This window comes from Episyrphus balteatus, chromosome 1 (genome assembly GCF_945859705.1).
Source record: "Episyrphus balteatus chromosome 1, idEpiBalt1.1, whole genome shotgun sequence".
NCBI classification, from domain to species: Eukaryota; Metazoa; Arthropoda; class Insecta; order Diptera; family Syrphidae; genus Episyrphus; species Episyrphus balteatus.
In genome coordinates, this window is record NC_079134.1 from 147,264,568 (window position 1) to 147,287,887 (window position 23,320).

Sequence of the window (23,320 nt, forward strand, 5' to 3'; positions counted from 1 at the left end):
GTTTACGTTTTTTAATTGATTTTGTATAAAATTTTGCAATATTATGGACATAATTATACCATTAGTTAATGACCTAGTAGTTTTTAGTCAAATACTAAAGACTTCATTCTAATAAATATTAAAGTTCCTAAGAATAACAAAAAAAACTGAATCATACTTTTTTGCCGGGAAACCCAGTTTGGTTTTTTTAAATTTGCATTATCCTTTTGTAACCCAAGGTTGTAAATTTAAAAATTAATAAGTCAATCGATTGGCCTTTATCTTTAATAAAACACGTATTTTTTAAAAATTCAATAAAGTCATTATTTACTTAGTTATTTCGATATTCAGGGAGTAAAAAAAAAGCTTAAATAATAATTTATATTTATATAAAAATGCAAAAATTCAAGCAAAAAATAATCTAATATTAATTTGTAGGCACTTTCCTTTCTGAATTTCGTAGTTTTTACACAAATTAGCTTATTTTCAAAAAAAGCCCAACTTTCAACATTAACTGTCAATTAAAAACTATTGGTGCTATTTATTAGAAATTTGAAGTACTATTTCGATAAAGCAATACTTAAAGATTATATTAGAAGCTTCAATAGTTTGTAGAGCTTTTATGCAATCTTTTTCGGTTTGTTACAGAAATGTCACATGGGGGCTACAAGGGGTTAAATTGTTTATATAACTCAAGAATATTGCGTTCAAATTGTAGGTCTCTTGGAGCCAAATTGACCAAGTTATGAGTATTTTAATGTTTCCCTTAGGAACGTTTTAGTCTTTTAGTCCAGAGTTCAAAACTTTAAATTGTTATCCCCACAACTAATGTTGTCAACGCCGGTGCTCCTCATAACTTCAAAACTACTGCACCGATTCTTTGGAAATTTGGAACACTATTTTTTTTACATATTTTTAAAGGTATCCCTGGAGAAATTTTCTCAATAAAATAATATTTATAAAAATCTATAAGTAAGGGTCGCTTTTGAGGAGTTTTTTTTCAAGGGGTCTTTATTTTCGGGGTGCAAACTTGGGCAAACTTCTGAAATGCAAGTTTGTTCTACATAAATAGCAGTTCTATAATGTATAGTTTATGCAATTTTGTGACGTGTTCCGCTATTTTAAAAACACTAATGTTGAATGTTTTTTTTCAACATTAGTGTTTTTAAAATAGCGGAAAACGAAAAAAGTGCAAATTTTTTAACCCCTCTGTATGAAAAAATAGAGTTGCATATACAATTATTTTTTTTATATCATTCAATGTCATTCGATGTCCATATCAAAATTTTTCACCAAAATCACTTTGAAAATTCACTTTTTTTTTAATCGAAAAATCGTTTATTTATTTGTGAGGTGGAGCTTTTCATGGGAAAGGGATGAAACAATCAACAAAATTCGCATTTTCAGCCAGAAATAGACAAGAATTTCACTCAAGTTCTTTCTGTTATTATTCATATATTTTTAAAACTTTTATAGTTTGATTTCCTTTAAGTATGAACTTTAAGTTCTGGGGGGGGGCACGTGCCCCCGTGCCCCCCCCCCTGAATCCGCCTATGATTCAATTCAAAGAAACAGTTGCAAGTCGAGAGTTCAAAATTCATACTGTATTGATAAATTTTGCTTTTAACACCATTAAAGTAATTCATTAATATTAAAATAGGAAAGAATTACCATATATTTTAAAAGTTTTTTATTATTTTTAAATATTTATTTTTGGTAATTTTTAAATAGAAATTGCAAAAAAAAAAGAATCCGTTTGTTATCATAACCTATTTGTTTTTTTTTTTTTTAACTTTATACATTATTTTTAAACCAGATAGTGGAGTAACTAAAGCTCAAAAATTGGCAATATTAGGGAACCCGGCCGAACAGCTTCGATTTTGATGATAAAATATATAGGAGTGAGGGACAATCTTCCATATTTCAAGCGATAGATGCAATTTTCTTATTAATTGACTTCAAACACAAAAAAAAATATTTGAACACAACGGCAACACCTACAATATTCAAAAATACATTTTTTAAAAGCTAGAAGCTTAGTCATATATGTAAAATTAAAAGTAAGTTAATTGAATAAACGGCTTTTGATAGAATGGTAATTGAACTCAGATTTTTGAAAAAAAAAAAAATTATTGAAAAAATTTTAACATGTCGTTTTTTAAACTTGGTCGTAATATAAAATGCATTTATTTTTTTGGCCGCATTTATTATGATTTCAAATTATAAAAGGAAATGTCAAGATGTATTACGGTTTATGAAAAAAATTAAAAAGTATTTCATTTTCGAAGAACTTTTTTTAATAAAAGTTTTGAAAAAAAATGTAACTTATTTTTTTTTTTTAAAGTTCAACATCTAAACATAAAATTATTTTTTATTCATTTAATAACCCTTACTGTTGAAAGTTAAATAGCAAAAATTTAAAGTTCCTATTTGAGAAAATTAATTATTTCAATGCAAAAATTCAGTTTTAATAAAAAAAAAAACCATTGAAATTGAAGTAAGTTTTCATTTTTTTTTTTCAAATGTGTGATATATTTTACGTTTTTTGCTTCGAAATTCAACTGATAATATTTATGACCAAAAATTTTTTTTAAATAAATTCATATTTTATTAGAAAAAGTTTGAAAAAAAGTCATTTTACATTTTTCTAATAACATTTTTTTTTTTAATTCTGAGTTTGAGGACCATTTTTTCAAAAAGTCTTGATTAAATTTAGTGGATTTAAATTTAAGAGATAAGTTTTTAAAAATGTATTTTAAAATATTGTAGGTGCTGCCGTTGTTTTCAAAATATTTTTTTGTGTTTGAGGTCAGAATGTTAGAAAATTGCATTTATCGCTTAAACGATGGAAGATTGTCCCTTACTGCCTTTTATATAATTTCCTTAAATTGCCTAGAGAATCTTTTGCTATCATTTGTTTTATGAAAAAAAAATGGTTTTGTTAAAAAAAAATAAATTTTAATTTTAAAAAACAATACGGCAACACCGGCAATTTTTAATCTATAGACTTTAAAGTATTTTTAATTACCTACATTTGAAAATAAAATCGTCAAAATCAGAGCTGTTCGGCCGGGTTTCCTAATAATTTGCTTTAGTTACTCTACTAAGAGAAAATTTAAATAATGAAAACATCATTAAAATTAACTAATGAATTATAAATTAAAAAAAAAAAAAAACAAAAACAAAATAATTGTACTTAACTTAAAAAATTTTATTTAAATTAAAAAAATGTGCTTATTTCTGGACATTAGGGGGAAGTGGTCACCCTTCGTACAGTTTTTACTTATTTTTTTTTAGTTATTTATTTACTCACTCCAGCTTCGAGAAAATGGACTTTATTTGTAATATGTATATTATTACACTTTAAAAAAAAATTTGACACTTCTAAGTCAAAGGCTTAAATAGTTATAGCCATTTTACTGGGATTAGATTTTTGTACGAATCCTCCCCACCCGTGGGGTACATTCGTACAGGATATTTAAAACGTTAATTTGACTAACTTTTGATTTGTCAAATGCCAAATATGAGTTTTAAAACATTTAATTAATTATTAATTTATTAAATAATTGAACTTGACTCAGAAAAAACAAAAACAAATAAAAAACTTAATTTTTCGCGATTCGATGATTCTGAAACAAATTATTATTTACATATATAAAAATACCAACCTTAATTTACTATAGAATGCGAAAAACTTATTATAGAGGTTTAAATTTCATTTCAATAAAACTGTAACTCCGTGTTTTGATTGTTATCTGCTCAAGAAAATTTACTGGCGGGCATACGTATGCGTACGAATGTGCCCCATGTTTGACTGTACGAATGCTCCCCAAGCTGTACATAATGCAGAAAAATCGATTTTTGAGAAAATGTACTGAGATTTTGTAATATTTATAATTAAAACACAAATTTAACACTTTAATCAACAATTCTTCATTACTGTTTAGCCAAAAACATACTTAACTTAAACACAACATGACATCAAATGTACATAAAAAAATTACTCAGAGCACTAAAAAACACTAAAAGTCTTGAGGCGACCAAATCCGTTGCACTTAGGATTCAAAATTTATCTAGCAGCTCGGCGCCTACTATGTCTATGCACACTAGTAAGCACGTGTTTGAATACCGTTTAGTTTTTGTTTTATGCTCACTGTACGAAGGGTGACCGTGTACGAAGGGTGACCACTTCCCCCTACATTTTTTATCTGAGGTAACCAATAGAAATTTTGTATTAGCATTCATTCCGAGGTTTTTTTTTAAGTATATGAGTTCTACTATAGGTACCTACCTATAATACCTATCAATATGACAATTAAAAATGTATTCTCTTTACATTTTTGGTTACAATATTTAAATTTGCACCGTAGTACCTAAAGATATTGGTAGTACGAGAAGAAATAATGCTTTTTAAGTTTTGTTCTATTCGTTTGACCATCACCAAGTTACTCTTACAAGCTGCTCATTTTAACTATAACAAACTTTGGACATGTCTGCAACAACAATGAGATAACAAAGAAAACAGAAACAAAAAGGGATTTAAAAATTCTATACATTTTTAACTTTTCCAGGACATTGACAATTGGGAAGGTTCTTATTGCTACGATTACGACTTTGAAACATGTTATTTATGAACCTAAAACTCAAACTATAGTTCTGTCCAACCTTGATACTTTTGCTGCATTATTTTGACCAGTAGTTGTATAGTACGAAAGACCTTCAAGAGAATATAGAAACAAATGCGCGGTGCGTGCGTGTCATGCCAGAACATGCATACAGCATATTCTCTGCCTCCAGACACAGAGTAAGGAAAAGGAGATAACTTCACAAAAATGTCGATAACATGTCCTCCTATTGTTAAACCTCTTACCGTTACACATGCAACGTGGCATAAAGCTTCTATCTATACAAAAAGATGTCTAACACAAAATGTCCTTGTAGAGAGATAGATAGATAGATAGATAAATTCTTTATTTCATCAACAATATTTACAAAGTTTTTTTTCCTAAGAATAAGGACATGGCAATCTTGCCGTCTGCCTGATTTAACATTTCGTTTGAGTTAAAGAAATAAATAGAAGGTATAAAATATAAATAAGTATAAAATTATATCAACGAAAATTATAAATAAGAATTAATTTCAAAAATGGTCTTTGTAAATTTAAAGAAGCTAAACATAATTCTAACTTAATAACAAATTTGCTAATTTGCAGTAAGAAAAAATTTAATTTTATTATTGATTTGAAAAACAAATGAAAGAGAAAAATAAAGTTTAAAATAAAATAATATGAAATTCGAAAATTTAATGACTTTAAATACCATTGTACATTTGATGTAGATTTGCAACATTTAATAAAATAATTTTAAACCACAATAACTGTCCTTGTAAAAGCACTTCCAACAGCAGTTATAGGGAAAGAGTATAAATTCAAAGACAGATCCTGTCTGCAGTTTTGGTGTATATAAGAGTGTAGTTTAATTCGTTTGGAATATATTTTGGACAATCTGGCAGGATAGGTTTTGTAGGTATATCGTTTTCAAAGACTATACAAGGTACCTTTACATATTAAATTCCACAAAAATTGCCTCAAGACATTGTATAAGCTCTTTATCTGAGGGTGTCTCTCTATTGTATAATATGTACCAGTACATACTTCAATTCTTGATGGTTTTGCTATAATATGAAAGGAATAAGTCTGCTGCTTCTTCTTCTTCTTCTGCAATGAATAAAATGTCCTTTTTGGCAAAGGATCCAAAAATGTCCTGTTCATAGAGTCGGAAGCATATATATCTATTTGTTAGAGACATGTCAGCATGAGTTGGCGTTCGTAATCGGTTTTTGGCTGTCGTCATCGTCGTCTTAGCGCTACCAAGGTAGCTAGGTTTGGTAAAATATATTTACATTTACCTACCACTTCTTCTATTATAAAGTATAAAGTAAAATCTTAAGCTTTCCAGGATTTTAGTAATAAAATGTTTTGTGTGCAACATGAAGTATAGATGAGTGTTTGAGTTTTGACTGCATTGTCGTCATTTATATCATTTTCTATCTTTATACAGGTTTAGGTAGAAGGGATTTATTTCATTATGAAGACAAGTTTAAACAAAATATCGATGAAGAATTATTTTGGGCAAGTAGGTAGATAGATTAAGACAATGAAAGTTCTTTTGATAACATGAACATTTTAATTAAAATTCTTTATTCATATGTATATTGAACATATTCTGGTCTAAAAATAGCTTTACCAAATGAAACATTGAACACAAAGCGGCTTTGTGTGGATTAGAAATTTTCAAGTTTTTTTTTATAATTTTGAAGATTTTTGGAAAAAAAATATGATATTTTCATATTTGATACAAAATTTATAAAGTTTTGGAAAAGTAAATGAAAAAACTTATTTTTACCAAAATCAGATTGTAAATGCAGCATAGTTGCAAAAAAAAAAAAAATGTTGCAGTAATTATTTCTTCTATCCGAAAAGATCGTCCTACTATTCCTTAATTTTAATGGAAATGTGACTAGATTTCCATTTAATATTATATTTTAAACGTGTACTTAACGGTACTTGATTTTCAAATAAATCACTTCTTTTGGAAAATTAATTTTACTCTTCTTCTTATCTAATAACTAAATTTAGACAAATACCTTTTCCCATAAAAATACGGTGATAAAAAAGTATCTATAATAAAAAAAAAGCTTATTCTGTCCTTACAAAAACTACCAACACTGTATTTTGAAATAAATTTTAAATTTTCTATAAATGAAAATGATTAAACGAAATTAACTAGTTCTAATATGTTTATTAAAACAAAAAACAAAAAAATAGTACACATACACCTAAGTGACCCGTCTTCATATAAAAAAAGATATACATAATAAAATAATTCGATTGATCTCAAGAAATTTGGTGTCAAATGAAAGCAGATATAACAACTAGCATAATTCGAACAAAATTTGTCAATGCTTTATAAATTTTTTTTAGTGGAGTAACTAAAGGCATAGCTGTAGGAGAAATTTTCTTACAAATTGTCATCACACATCATAACAAAAATATTTGAACTCAACGGTGGTATTCAGGGGCGGATCCAGGATTTTTTTCTGGGTGGGGGGGGGGGGGGGGGGGCACAAGGAACGGATTTTCAAAAAAACAGCAATAACAGTTAGAAATGAAGTGAAGTATCATACGACTGACTAACAAGCAGAAAATTTTAACGACCCACAGTGGTCTAAAACCTGGCCAAAAATATTTAGGCACATTTCCCACATCAAATAGGTACCAAATGACCAAAAAGTTTTTCGGAAGAAAAAATTTTCATTTTCTTGTTACAGTAAAAGCCACTTAAGTGCTTACCCACTTAGCACTGGATTAGCCGGGAGAAAAAAAAATATAAATCAGAAAATGCACGAACAATCCTGTGCTATATATTAAAGTTAGTAATCTATTCTTTATTTTATTTTTTGACTTAAGTTGTTTCATCAAATAGTTTTTGAGAAATTAAGTTTTAAAGATGAAATTTTGAAAAAAAATAATGTTTACGTTTTTTAATTGATTTTGTATAAAATTTTGCAATATTATGGACATAATTATACCATTAGTTAATGACCTAGTAGTTTTTAGTCAAATACTAAAGACTTCATTCTAATAAATATTAAAGTTCCTAAGAATAACAAAAAAAACTGAATCATACTTTTTTGCCGGGAAACCCAGTTTGGTTTTTTTAAATTTGCATTATCCTTTTGTAACCCAAGGTTGTAAATTTAAAAATTAATAAGTCAATCGATTGGCCTTTATCTTTAATAAAACACGTATTTTTTAAAAATTCAATAAAGTCATTATTTACTTAGTTATTTCGATATTCAGGGAGTAAAAAAAAAGCTTAAATAATAATTTATATTTATATAAAAATGCAAAAATTCAAGCAAAAAATAATCTAATATTAATTTGTAGGCACTTTCCTTTCTGAATTTCGTAGTTTTTACACAAATTAGCTTATTTTCAAAAAAAGCCCAACTTTCAACATTAACTGTCAATTAAAAACTATTGGTGCTATTTATTAGAAATTTGAAGTACTATTTCGATAAAGCAATACTTAAAGATTATATTAGAAGCTTCAATAGTTTGTAGAGCTTTTATGCAATCTTTTTCGGTTTGTTACAGAAATGTCACATGGGGGCTACAAGGGGTTAAATTGTTTATATAACTCAAGAATATTGCGTTCAAATTGTAGGTCTCTTGGAGCCAAATTGACCAAGTTATGAGTATTTTAATGTTTCCCTTAGGAACGTTTTAGTCTTTTAGTCCAGAGTTCAAAACTTTAAATTGTTATCCCCACAACTAATGTTGTCAACGCCGGTGCTCCTCATAACTTCAAAACTACTGCACCGATTCTTTGGAAATTTGGAACACTATTTTTTTTACATATTTTTAAAGGTATCCCTGGAGAAATTTTCTCAATAAAATAATATTTATAAAAATCTATAAGTAAGGGTCGCTCTTGAGGAGTTTTTTTGAAGGGGTCTTTATTTTCGGGGTGCAAACTTGGGCAAACTTCTGAAATGCAAGTTTGTTCTACATATCCAGCAGTTCTATAATATATAGTTTAGGCAATGTTGTGGCGTGTTCCGCTATTTTAAAAACACTAATGTTAAAAAAAAACAACGTTGCATATACAATTATTTTTTTTTTTTAGAATATCATTCAATGTCATTCGATGTCCATATCAAAATGTTTCACCAAAATTACTTTGAAAATTCACTTTTTTTTAAATCGAAAAAAAATTCGTGTGTACCCAACAAATAGCCGTTTATTTATTTGTGAGGTGGAGCTTTTCATGGGAATGGGATGCAACAAACAATAAAATTCGCACTTTCAGCCAGAAATAGACAAGAGTTTCACTCAAGTTCTTTCTGTTATTATTCATATATTTTAAAAACTCTTATAATTTGATTTCCTTTAAGTATGAACTTTAAGTTCTGGGGGGGGCACGTGCCCCCGTGCCCCCCCCCCTGGATCCGCCGTTGGTGGTGTTTCACAACAAGGATCCTTCCTCTTTCACGCTATAAGTACAAAAGAAAAAAAGAGTGTGTGTACACATGTACACGCGACTGAAGTTATACTTCTCATTCAGTATTATGTAAATGAATTTCATTTGATATTTTTAACTTCTATTATTAAATTAATTAATCCACAATTCGTTTTTTTACATTTTTATCAAGTAAACAATAAATTAATTCTTTCATCCTAGTTGCGTCCATGTAGTTTTCAATTTATTCTGTGAATTTTATGAGAATTGTGTGTGCTTCAGCACTAGTAGTAGCAATATGGAACTTGCAGGGTTGCTACAAAGCTCAAAAGTTAGCTGAGCTCAGCTCAAATTTTGAGCTAGCTCACTTTTGAGCTATGTACCATAGCTCAGCTCATTTGATCTGAGGTGATGGTTGAGCTGAGCTGTTGGGTGAGCTGAGCTGTTGGGTGAGCTAAGGTAAAGTAAGCTGAGCTGAGCTGTGATGGGTGAGAGGAGAGGATACATTGATTTTTATTTGGAAAGTATAATGAAATATGAAGATATTTTAAACTTTTATAAAACACCATAGCTTAAGATGTTTAGTTCTAGTTATTAATGGAATTATTTTAACACATGGATATTTTATAAATAAGACAGATAATTTTTCGTGATCTTTTCTCTTGGTTTTTTTAATAGTAAATATATTTCTATTTTTTTAGTAAAATATTTCATTTTTTATCATAAAAAAAAATTCCGGTACAATCCGGTTTTTCGATTTTTTTCAAAATTCCGAGAAAATCGCGTTTGAAAGTTGGGGTAAAATTTTTTTTCGAAAAATCCCCGTATCTTTGAACGCTCCTGGAAGCTAAGCCGCTTCAGAGCAATTTTAAGGAGTGATGCTAAATGATAGCTTGTGTCATGGGCCTACGCTTTGCACATTGTCAGATTTTTAAAAAATCGCCTTAAATGTTAAACCGCCACATCATGCCTATTTTTTCAGAATCGTGCCTATTTTTTTTTACTTTTAAGTTCTCCCGGTTTGAGAACGCGTGGACCTACAGGGATGGGAGTTGTATCCAAATGAAGGTTAGAAAATTTTATTTTCATTTTCTTCAAAATTCTGCGATATAGGCGTTGGAAGTTGGGGGCGCGAAAAAACTTCTGGGAGCTGAACGCTTTGATCTAGAGACAGGGGAGTGGTGCCATATGAAAACTTATATTCTCAGCTAGCCAATAGTGGTATAATCCGGTTTTTCGATTTTTTTCAAAATTCCGAGAAAATCGCCTTTGAAAGTTGGGGTAAATTTTTTTTTCGAAAAATCCCCGAATCTTTGAACGCTCCTGGAAGCTAAACCGCTTGAGAGGAATTTTTGGGAGTGATGCCAAATGATAGCTTGTGTCATGGGATTACGCTTTGCACATTGTCAGATTTTTAAAAAATCGCCTTCCATGTTAAACCTATTTCCTATGCCTATTTTTTCAGAAGCGTGCCATTTTTTTTTTACTTTTAAGTTCTCCCGGTTTGAGAACGCGTGGACCTACAGGGATGAGAGTTGTACCCAAATGTAGGTTAGAGTCCCCGCTACCTTTTGGCATCAAAAAATTTTTTTTCATTTTCTTCAAAATTCCGAGATATAGGCGTTGGAAGTTGGGGGCGCGAAAAAACTTCTGGGAGCTGAACGCTTTGATCTAGAGACAGGGGTGTGGTGCCATATGAAAGCTTATATTCTCAGCTAGCCGATAGTGGTATAATCCGGTTTTTCGATTTTTTTCAAAATTCCGAGAAAATCGCATTTGAAAGTTGGGGTAAAATTTTTTTTCGAAAAATCCCCGAATCTTTGAACGCTCCTGGAAGCTAAACCGCTTGAGAGCAATTTTTAGGAGTGATGCCAAATGATAGCTTTTGTCATGGGCCTACGCTTTGCACATTTTCAGATTTTTAAAAAATCGCCTTCCATGTTAAACCGCCACATCATGCCTATTTTTTCAGAATCGTGCCTATTTTTTTTTTACTTTTAAGTTCTCCCGGTTTGAGAACGCGTGGACCTAGAGTCCCCGCTACCTTTTGGCATCAAAAATTTTTTTTTCATTTTCTTCAAAATTCCGAGATATAGGCGTTGGAAGTTGGGGCGCTCACTTTCAGCTCAGCTCAAATGAGCTAAGCTATGGTACCTAGCTCAAATTTGAGCTGAGCTGTGAGCTGAGCTGAAAAGTGAGCTTTTTGCAACCCTGGCAACTTGCCACATGGAAATTACCACATGCAACTTGCCACATGCAACTTGCCACATGTAACTTGCCACATGCAACTTGCCACAGGCAACTTGCCACACGCAACTTGCCACATGCAACTTGCCACATACAACTTGCCACATGCAACTTGCCACATGAAACATGTTAATTGCAACGTGTTGTGTGTTTTATGTTTGCCGTACTGCGGCGTACTGCATTTTTAAATACTAAAGTACTGCCTACTCAAAAGGTGAAACGACAGCCCTGCTACCCAGGGTGATCGCGTCATAATCCCTTTGACATTCTTGTCAAAAAGTAAATTTTCATACCCACCCTCCCATAAGAAGTATAACTTCAATAACATTTAATAAGATGCTCATTGCGCCATCCATTGAGATTAAATATGTAATTAAGAGCGCCACCTTTTAAGAAATCGTTTTATTACTTAAAAAGCTGTTTACTCATTTTTTTTTTTTTAAATAAGAAAATCGCAGTAAAAACTATGTAATATTAAGAAAACTGAAGAAGGACTCTTGACGTATGAGCTTAGTAACGGTAGTAAAAAAGTTATATAAGATAACTAAAGTGGTAATAGAAAATTAATTTAATTTTGATTGACTAAAGTTTTATTTAAGAGTCACTTTCTTACTTAATTCTTCAATTTGCACCTTTTTTTTTACAAATTTCTCATTTCTATTGCTGGTTGCTTTGATATTGTTAATTAAATCAACAAACCAATCATTTTTATCGTGTGCCCTGATTCATGTTCCTTTGGACTTTTTCCACCTATTCGACAATCTAACTCATTCGACACGATACATCATTTTTGTACTTCAATAAATTTCAAATCATCGTATACAAAGAATTCGAAGTTCACTTTTTTTTAAAAAAAACTTCCTCGCTATCAAGGCAACCCTATATAAAAGTAAACTAACTGTGAAGAGGAAGGAAACAAAAGTCCTCGTTTTTTTTTTTTCGTTTTTTCTTCAAATTAAATTTGAGAATATTTTCCTGAGAAATATAAATTTTTTATCAATTTTTTTTTTTTTTGCTGTTTTCTATTAAAGATGATGGTGGGTTAGAGGTTTTGTTTTTCAAGGACTATTCCTTTTCGCATGTGGAAGTTTTTTTTTTTGTTTTTTTTTTTTTCTTTCACTCAAATTTTTATTTATAAATTTACCTCAACGGGAAATTTTTGCTCTTTCTCTCTTAACAACCTAACTTTACACAACACACCCACAAATTTGACGTTAGTCAATCAAGATGTTTTTTCTTGTGTCCTTAAGCCAACATACAGAGGGATTTCCTAGGTATGAGTATTTTTTCCATTTTTTAAGGGCAAAACTCTTCCATGTTCCAGAAAGGGGAAATAATGCTCACAAAGAAAAAAAAGTGGAAAAATAAAACTGAAAAGAAGAAAAAAAGGACTAAAAAAAAATCATAAAGGTACAAATAAATCCTGGGAAGCGAAAAACTCGGAAACTCGGAGGAACATAAAACACGAGTGATATAAAAAGCTTATCCGTGTTTGTGTAGAGAGGAAAAAACACATCGCACAGAAAAAGAGAGGACGGATTGTGAAAGTCACGTGAGCCAAAGCCAAGCCAGTATCCAGCTTCAAGGAATATAAGAAGGATTCTGAGAGTTTTTTTTGGATGAGAGGACGACTTGTTTTGAAACACACACAAACACACACACACAATAGGTTGTAGAAGTACCGACGAAGTTATGTTATACATGAATCCCGTCATTTTGCAGTCATTTTTCTTCTTGTTATGAACATGTCCTTGTTCCATTTGAATGCTGGCACAGTTTCTCTATGGGTTTTCTTTGTTTTATTCATTTAAGTTTTTCTGTTTTGCATTGTACTCGTTATTTTGGCAGTCCAAACGGGCTTTGTTGTTGTTTTTTCATAGTTCAAAAAAATGGTTATAGTTATGGGGACTTTGATGTTAGTAGGGATTAGACCATTTTCATTAGATGCAAAACAGAGAAACGAACAGGTATGATAAGTGAGCCTCTTTGAATATGGAAAAGATAGATGCGTCTCCAATGGAGACCCTCGATATGAGTATGAATCTATACCGTATGGATTTAGTATCTTCCTTTTCGATTCATTCTTTCGATTAATTAAAATGACGAATAGAAAAGAAAATAGAGCAGAAAAGGATTGGTTTAGTTTTTCGTCATTAAATTCATGCCTTTGTTCTTTGTTCTGATACTTTATGAACTAAAGCTTGAATGTTTTAAAATCAATTATTACTGGATTGAAAGGAAGATCCGGTTTGAAACCTATAGCGAAAACAAAAAATAATAATCTCACTGACGAAAAAATTAATGACAACAGTATGGGGAATAGGAAAATTCTTCTAGCGATTCAACATGACAGTTCGATGATGGGAAATGCTAAAACAGTGGGTCTTGCAATTATTATGTCTGTCTACATGGAAAAAAAACAAAATGTTTAAACAAATGGAATCTATATTAAATTAATCAGAAATCACTTTATTCTTAGCAGATACATTTTAATTGTTGCTTGAAAAATACATTTTTTGAATATGTTTTCTTAATTTTGTGTTGTTAAAATTTTCTTCTTCTGTAAAATTTGTTCCTTAAAACAGCTTTAAGGATTTTTTTTGTTTTTTTAATTCCTTTTTATAAAAAAAAATGGCAACATAATCGTCTGGAGGTCAAAAGTATTTATTTAAAGGGAAGAGTGGGTTAAAACGTATTAAAGAAGACATTTGTTCGTATTTTTACTTGCGATATACATAGGTACTATAGGGCAAGTTTAGGATTCGTAAAAAAAAATCGAACTCGAGATAACAATTTTACATGACATTACGATGATGGAGAATGCCAAAAAAGTGGGTCCGGCAATTCTGTCTGTCTGTCTGTGTGTTTGTCTCTATCTGGAGCTGCAGCCTAAGCAAGTGAAGTGATTTTCTTCAAACTGGGTAGTTAGCAGTTTTTGGTGATTCCCTAGAGGGGAAATTGAATTTTTTTTTTATGACCAAAACTAACGGTACCTGCCTTATAACGGAAATAGGTACAAAAGTTAATTTTTTTCAAAAACGGCTCTAACGATTTCGATTAAAATTTTTGTTTGTAGTATTACACATAAAACCCAACTTTCAAAATAAAAAAACTATTTTTTGTACCGTTATTAACGGTACCTGTCATAGAACGGTTTTTTTCGTTTCTGAATATCTCGTACAATATTAACCCGATTTTAATGAAAATTTTTATATAAAAGTATTTAAATAAAGGTAATATTAAAATTTTAGAAAATTTTCAAAAAACGCATTTTTGGATTTTTAAAAAATATTTAAAATTTTTTTTTTTGGAAATCAATTTTTCGAAAACGGATTAATGAAATATTTTGAAATTTAGATTTTATGTGTAAATTAATTATTTCTTCAAAATGGCATACCAACTATTTTTTTGAAAAATGTTAGAAATTCTTTATACATAAAACGGCTCCTACGATTTTCGAAAATTTTTTTTCTAAAAATACCTTTTTATACAAGTAATAAAATGGCATAATTGTTTTTTATTTTAAAACATCATTTAAAACGGTGTTTAATTAATTATAAATATATATATATAATTTTAGTATGACGATGTAAATGTTTTTCGAAGAAATATTGAAAAATACGAGACGTGTTCCTGAAAAGAGTAGAATTGGGGTGTCCCTCACAACATGTTGCTGGATCATCCAAAATTAAAAATCAGTCATTAAATAATAGTTTCCCCATGACACAATACTGCATGGGTTATTTTGAATATAATTTTGTTCACTTTATTGGAACACTTTTAAGTTAAAAAACGCTATTTTTTTTGAATTTATAATTTCGTCTTAATGAGGAAAAGTAGTTGAAACCTTTTAAATTATTTCGCTTTGCAACTTTTCATATCACGACTGAATATGGAAAGTTACATTTTTATTTTATGAAACGTCCAAACTTTTCACTTTTAAATAATTGACTATTAAATTACTGCTATCCATTAAGTGACCAATTTTGAATGTGACTTGAGTACAGTCACAAAGTTTTTATTTTTTTTTTTTTTAATGGCAATTTTACTTTAGAACTTTTTTTTAAATTACTTGAAAAAAGTTAGTTTTTTTTTAACATCCATAAAGATTTTGAAATTTTTAATTCTTTTATTTTAAAATTTTCAAAAAAGTTCAAATTTCTAGTTGCTTGTTTTTCTTAGCGAATGTTTGGTTTGGCTGAAAACATTTAAATGTTCCACTTGGAAAATCTTTTGGTATTTTCTTTTTTGAAAAATGAGGGCCTACATTTTTTGAAAATACAAAAACACCCCGATGTACTTTGAAAATGCAATTTTCGAGTTGGCACTCTTACTATAAAACACAGGAATCCACTCAGAATATGTATGTGGTTATGATGACCTCAATTTTACAATGATAACAGCATTATGTCCAAAAAATGGAAAAATCTTAAAAAAACTGAAAAGATCCTTTTTTTGCCCCTCACTTTCGAAACATTTAACTTACACTGAGGGAAAAAACAAACAAAATTACTTGAAAGTCCATTCTTTGTGCTTCTTTGACCTCAAAAGTTTCTTTAGTTTAAAATAATTTAAATGAAAATTGAATATAAAAAGCAAGGATATCGTTCGGGAATTTTGGATACATTTTTCTTTGCATGCATTTTTTTTTTTTTTTTTCAGAAAATAGAGGTGATAAAAAACAGTTATAGACAAACCCAATTAACACCCACTCTATCCACTCCAGAGACTTTGCAAATAAGAAAGGCTGTTCCACCTAACTGGACGGTCGTATTGTGTGCCATCATCTGAAATAAAAAAAAAAAAAAAAAAAAAAAATACAAAAGTAAATAAAATCGATATTTAAATATAATTATTAAAGTAAGATAAGGGTTTTTAAAAATTATTATCTATTTAAAAAGAAAACTTGATCCTCATCTTATTCTTTTGTTAAGTCATGAGTTAAAATTCCTTATTTATAAAAAAAAAACTAAGTTCTTTATTAATTTCCTTATTTTTAAACAACATTTAGTACTAATTTTATAAATTAAAGCTAACTTACTGCTAACCAATGAAGGTATCAAAAATTCTTCAAAGCAACCCAGAAAAAAATCGCAGAATTATATAACCAAATCAATAAATTATTTTTGTATTTCCTTTTTGCTTTAAAAATTAATTAATTTTTGCAAAACCAAAAATTAAAGTCGAATATCCTTGATTTCCATGGTATCTAACTTATACGCTGCTACCTATTTATTCTTTGATCCTGAAAATACGATAAGGATATATAAATTCCTATAAAAACGAGAATATTCCCTAACCACAAAAAGGTGTTTGTGTAATCACCATTTCGATGCAAATCCAAGCAGAAATTAAAATAAATTAAAGCAAAGCAATTTATTCTTAGCTTCCCCTGATGGTGACAGTGGTTGTTTGGTGATGGTGGTGCTGCTGTTGTTAGCAAAAAAAAAAAAAAAAAGAAAATTCTGTTGAAGGACAAACTTTGTGCCGTGTGCCATGAGGGACTCGGCACATTTTAAGTGCCAAATGGTTTGGCACTTGGGTATTTTTGAATTAAATTGTGAATTTTTTCTGCCAAAATCATCAATTTTCATGACAAATGATGAATATACTTTTGAAAAGTAAAGAATAGAAGAGAAAATTGAGTCTAGGTATAAATTTTGTGTCCTCTAAAATACCTTGAAGGTGATTTTTGATAAGAAAGAGAATTTTTAATTTTTCAAATGAAAAAGGTAAAGTTCATTCACTTTAAATGAGTATTTCAAGGGTTTTCTTAAAATCTACCCAATTTTTTCCCATATCCACTTTTTTCTTGTCATTCAACAGTAATATCAGGAAGATAAAACCACCACTAAACAATTGAGAAATGCAAACACTTCGTCCTAGTTTTTTTTTTGTATAAAAACGAAAAATTCCTTTATCACTCATGAAAAAAACTAAAATCAAATCAAATAGAAAGGACAAAAGCATCATCGCCAGTAACTATACACTTCTTCTATTCTAAAAGATACCCTGAAATTGATGATATAAGGATGAAAGAGAGACTCATACAAAAAAAAAAAAAAATAAAGATAGTCAAGTCATGCTCTCTATAAAGCTTCTGAAGAGAAAGAGAGCCCTTGACACACGAGGTTCTTATTTAGAAAACACTTACCTCACTATCTTCAAACATCGGACTGTCACTCGAGTCAAGATTATTGTTATCTAATTTGGAGTCTGGATTGACACCGCCAGCCATCCATAGTTTCTTCCAGTCGCTATCGGTGAGTATTGATTTTTGATCTGTAAAAAAAAAAAAAAAAGAATTTAGTTGAGTTGAATTCAATTGATTCACGATTTGTTGGGTTTTCGAAAATGGTTTCATTAAAAACAAATTGGAAAATTTATATAATTTGAAGGATATTTTCGATGGTATACAATGTTGGTAAGTTACAACGAGGAAGGAATGGGAGTTAAATTCAAGGATATGAAAATGTATAGCCAAGTCCACTCTTGACACGGATTTATTGAAATGTTCTTAACATAAAAATTAAATTAATGAAAATTAAAGATATCATAATTGTGTCCTGAAAGCTACTTTTATTACCTACTTAGGCAAAGCCAATAGGAGGGTCATGGTGTGGATTGATATGTCAATATGTTCATCTGTGACACCATAACTCCTAAAATACTTATCCCAATTTGATAAATGAGGTATCGTTGAAAACGACTTGCTTGCCCGCTGGTTATTAGTCAGAATTTTCGATCATAGAATTTTGGATCAAGGAGAATTTGGATATGGTACAATATTTTGAGCAAAATTATTTTGACGAAAGTAATGTTTGGATAATGTTGTGACTCTTATTCATATATTTAATTCACAGTGCATTTCAACAAATAACTCGGTACCTACCAGTATAATTCATGAAACACAAAAAAAAAAAAATGAGAGAGCCTTGAGGGCTTAAAATAATTATTTAAAGATAAAAAAATATGCATACATACAAATAACATTTACAAAAATTGGAACAAACCCAGCTTTTAAGTGACAAGCCAATATTGACACAATTTTCGATTCCGAAAAAAAAATCACGATCTTTAAACATCAAGAATGTCGTTAAAATAGTCAAGTCCATAGACATAATAATTTTAGACTTTAGTTAAATTATTTTATTTTTAATAATTTAGGCCAGGATAGGATAGGTAAACAGGATAATTGTTGACACAATAAAGACTGAAAAATTCAAGTGTTTTTGTTTTTGAAATTTTTTGCAATTTTGACAACTTTGTGTTAGATACTTAAACCAAATACTTAGGATGTTCATTGTGTCATAGCTACATACATAGCTATAAACGATTGTTTGCCTGTTTGCCCTAAACTTGTGGATGGATTTTCTTCAAATTTTGCACTGATATTTTTTTATAAAAATTATAACGTACAAAGGATAAGGTACTCTATATAACCTAAGTAATTTAAACTTCAATAACATATACCTACGTGCGACCTACTTCTACATTTTGTTTTGATATTTTTTTACTTGCGATATAGGTACTATAGGGCAAGTTTAGGATTCGTAAAAAAAATCGAACTCGAGATAACAATTTTGTATGACATTACGATGATGGAGAATGCCAAAAAAGTGGGTCCGGCAATTCTGTCTGTCTGTCTGTTTATCTATAAGAACCTCGAGCTACAGCCTAAACTACTGGAGCTATTTTCTTCAAACTTGGTAGTTAACAGTTTTTGGTGATTCCCTAGAGGAAAAATTGAAATTTTTTTTTTAGGACCAAAACTTACGGTACCTGTCATGTAACGGAAATACAAAAGTTAATTTTTTTCATAAACGGCTCTAACGATTTTGATTAAATTTTTTGTGTGTAGTAAAGCACATAGAAGCTTTCTTTGGAAATAAAAAAAATATTTTTTCTACAGTTATTAACTGTACCTGCCATAGAACCGTTTTTTTGATTTATGAATTTCTCGTAAACTACAAAACAGATTTCGACCAAAATTTCCGTTTTTAGGTGTAAATTAATTATTTCTTCGAAATGGCACACCAAGTTTTTTTTTTGAAAAATGTTAGAAAATTTTTATACATAAAAAATTATTTTTAAAAAAAACCGCTCTAACGATTTTCGAAAATTTTTTTCTGAAAATTCCTTTTTATACAAGAAATAAAATGGCATACTTATTTTTTTGTAAAAGATCATATAAAACGGTATTTAATTATTTATAAAATCAGATTTTATTTTTTTTCACCACTTATGAAATTCCGTGAAAATATCAAATTTTAAATTTTCCTTTATTTTTATGAATGAAAAGCTTTAACTTTAGACTAACTTTTACCATAAGAGCAAGTACGTGCGACCCCAGTCGTGCAATTTATTTTTATATAATTAGCCCAAAAAATTATAGAAACACAAAAAATTAGTGATTTTTTCGATAGGCTATATATCAGTAAAAAATGATTGTATCATGACAAAACAATACATTTTTCTAGTCTTAGAATTTTAGTAACAAATATTTCATTTTGAACGATAAATAGCTAAATCATTGGAACTGTTCAAAAACCAAAATGTTCTAATTTGTTTTGGTTATTATTATTTTTATTATTATTGTTTCTAGAAAGGCTATAAATTTGCCTTCAAGATTCTTTTTCTTTTAATCTTCTACAATTTGGTCAAATCCGTCATCAAAAGAAAAACCGCATACTTGACTTTGACTTACTTTGTTAAAAAAAATGTTTTCTTACATTTGAGATCAATTTAGGAAAGCTATCAAAATAAGCATGTTTACGGTTTTTTTTTTAGAAAATGTACAGATATTTTATAACTATGTATGTCTGGGTCTGGGCATTTTTTTAAATCTAAATAACATTTATTTAAAGTTTTTTTCTCATTTAACAATAAAAATAGTAGGTACGCATCTACGAATATATTTGTTTCGGTTAGAAAAGTTTAAATTTCTTTTTTATTGCATCTTATATACCCAAAAACAGCGTTCCCGGACATGTCCAAAACTCAAAAACTGATATTCAAATGACTTAAAAACACATTAAATTCAATTATTTTTAAGTATTTCTTTTCTAAATACTAAATACTACATAATACACAATACTTTTTATAAATTGATACATCTCTTACAAAAAAAATTAAGTTTTGTTATTTTTTATACATTAATAAAAGTTGTCCCAGGAAAAATGACGCATAAAACCAACATTTTTTAATGTATCAATATTTTAATCATCTAAAGTACAAATTGTGCTGCAAGCAGTTTTAAAAGTTGATTTTATATAGATTTATCATTCCACGGTTATTTTTATGGATAAATATATAAAATGTATGAAAGAAGATAGTTTTAGTTTTTTATTTTAAGTAGCGTGCATCATCGTTTTTCTAGTACTATTCTTTGGTAAATTGAAAAATATACATTTTTGTGATCTGCCCGTTCATGAACCGACAAATTATGGCTAAAGCGAACATTTGAGCATGAAATTTTTATCATAAAACAAAGTTGATTTTTTAAGAATTCGGGCATCGAAATTTTCCACCTCCATGATTTTGACCCATCTATAGATTTATAGATTTATTCATCAAACAGTTTTTCTGTTCTGAGGGTTTGAACTTTTGAGAGTTGAGATTTTTTTTAGTTTTGAAAAATCAGTTTTTCAAAATTATGATCCTAAGTGGACTGTAGGTCTGTCTTGGTAATTTTAATATATTTCGTCGACGTTTCGGGCGTGATTACACCCTTCTTCAGGACTCTAAAAAATTTTATTTTAAAAATACTAAACAAATTAAAATTAAAATCTATACTTACAATATTTTAAAATAATAAATTTTAAGATGTTTCTTAAAATTTGTGGTGGTTAGTTTTCTGGTAGGTATAAGTATCTCTTTTATATTTTTGTAAATATTTCAAAATTCAAAAATTGAAGCCTTGAAAAAGACGTTTCAATTAATCGAATTTCAAAATAATGAAATCTAAATTTCACATTTGATAAGAAAATCAAAATTTGACTTTCAAAATCAAAAACGATCTTCAGAAATCATGTCAGATATAAAATTTAGCCTAAAATATTTCTATGAACAAACTGGCTATATATACTGCTTAGTCCTTCGCAATCTGATCGCCTATTAACAGTATTATCATTGAATAATTATATATAGAAGTGACACCGGAAAAAACATCCGCTTTGTTTGAGGGGTGGCGCTACAATCTTTACAAGAGTGGCGCCACAATCGTTTTAGGATTGTGTATTCGATGGCCGAAAAATTCCTTAAACGGACTTTTGGTTACTAAGTAACCACAACTACTATATTATTTATATTTGGTGTATTTGTATTAGTTTTGTTTTGTGTTAGAAGTGTGTTTGTTTATTTTTGTTTCTGTAATATTCAAATTGAATTTATTTTTAATTTTTGTAATATTTTGAATTGAACATTTATTTTTGAATGTTTGATTCTTATGTACATATATTTGAAAGGATTTTGTTTTTCTGTTTTTATTAACGACAAGAAGATTTTTCTTCAACTATAGAGAGTTTATTTAATTTTGACTAGGGTGCTTTTTGTAATAATATCTAGCTGTAGTTCACATTATTTAAATGTTGTCTGCATGCACTGTAGCATATACTTACTATTTTCTTAAACCCCATATGCAAGAGTAGGTAAGGATCAAGTTCATACAATATGGCCATATTACACATTATTTTAAAGTATTTTAATGCATATTTCAAATATTTTAATACAATACGAAACTATCTCGATTATTTGCTTAAAATGATTTATGTATGCGAACAAGAACTTTGGATTTACGGCTTTGTTCAAATTTGCAGTTTTTACAAAATGTTAAATTTTGGAAAAAAAATCTTTTCGTACACAGAGAAAAATAGACCACATAAAATAGAACAAAAACAATAAGATTTCTCTATGGTTTTCATCCAAGAAGGAAACCTTATTAAAACAATCGGGTTTTCCTTATTGTTTTAAAATCTGCAAAAAAATAAAAAAAACGATGACCAGGCTGGGAATCGAACTGGAGACTTTAAATCATTAGTCGCCCACCTTACCACCTGAACCAACCTGCCATGAAAATATTGATCGCGATTTTTGTTCTAGTGCTAAGTTGCAAAAAAAAATCAACTTTTCAGTCAAATTTTAATAAGATTTTCTCTATAAAAATAATAAGAAATCTCCTTAAAAAAACCTTATTAATCGTTGATTTTAATTAGATTTCCTTATGAAATGTATGGACGGTAAAACAATATGGCAATCTGTTAGTTTTTAGCGGGTCATATTTTTCTCTGTGTACCATTTTTGGATACTTTTCTCTGTTTTTAATTTTTTTAAATCTAAAATTTAAACGATAATAATTAATAAAATGTTGAAATAAACTCACAAGAATTTGAGTTTATTTGAAAAAAAAAAACTGTAAAAAGGGGTATTTTGATCGCAAATGTATGAAAATGTGGTTTTGGATAGTTCCAATGATTCTCCTATTTCACCATTTGAAATAAAATATTTGGTTCTAATATCCTAAAACTAGAAGAATGTAGCTTTTACATGCTCTTTATTTTGTCATGATACTATATAGTCAAGCTATGCATTCTCACAAAAAAAAAGTTGAGATAACAATCAGACATTGCATTACTATAGCCCTGTTCCATTGGAGAATACTAATAGTAGATTTTTTGTTCATCTGTCAGTCTGTCTGTCTATAGCTAAACGGATCTACCGATTAACATCAAACTTGGTATGAAGTATTTTTCGGAGACTCTCCAGAGGGGTTTTTAGAACTAATTTTTTTTACCAGAAATAACGATACCTGCCATATACCAATTTCGGAAATGTTTTATTTTCTCGAAAACGGTACCAGGAATTTTGTTTAAAAAAATTATAAAATAGTTTTTGGGCAATCATGGAAATTTTTTAAAATTATTATTAACCTACCGTAGAACCGTTTTTTTCAAATCTGATTTTCTGCCAAACTGCCAATTCAATTTTAAAGAATTTTTATATAGTTTAAATATTTATATAGTTTAAATATAAAACAGTAAGACAATTTGGAAAAATAATAGTTTTTGGATAAA

At 29.2% G+C, this 23,320-nt stretch overlaps 1 protein-coding gene across 3 annotated transcripts in view; it reads right to left on the reverse strand.

The window, feature by feature from the left end:
- LOC129906291 (zwei Ig domain protein zig-8) overlaps positions 1-23,320 on the reverse strand; it is a 415,386-nt gene that overhangs the window by 46,956 nt on the left and 345,110 nt on the right. For 2 of the 3 annotated variants that reach the window (XM_055981986.1, XM_055981985.1), the window contains 2 exons: positions 17,404-17,531; positions 15,947-16,036 (listed from right to left, as the gene is read on the reverse strand). In XM_055981986.1, the coding sequence (XP_055837961.1) occupies positions 15,947-16,036; positions 17,404-17,531 (218 nt within the window). The remainder of the gene's footprint in view (positions 1-15,946; positions 16,037-17,403; positions 17,532-23,320) is intronic. The other variant, XM_055981989.1, reaches the window with a different exon arrangement.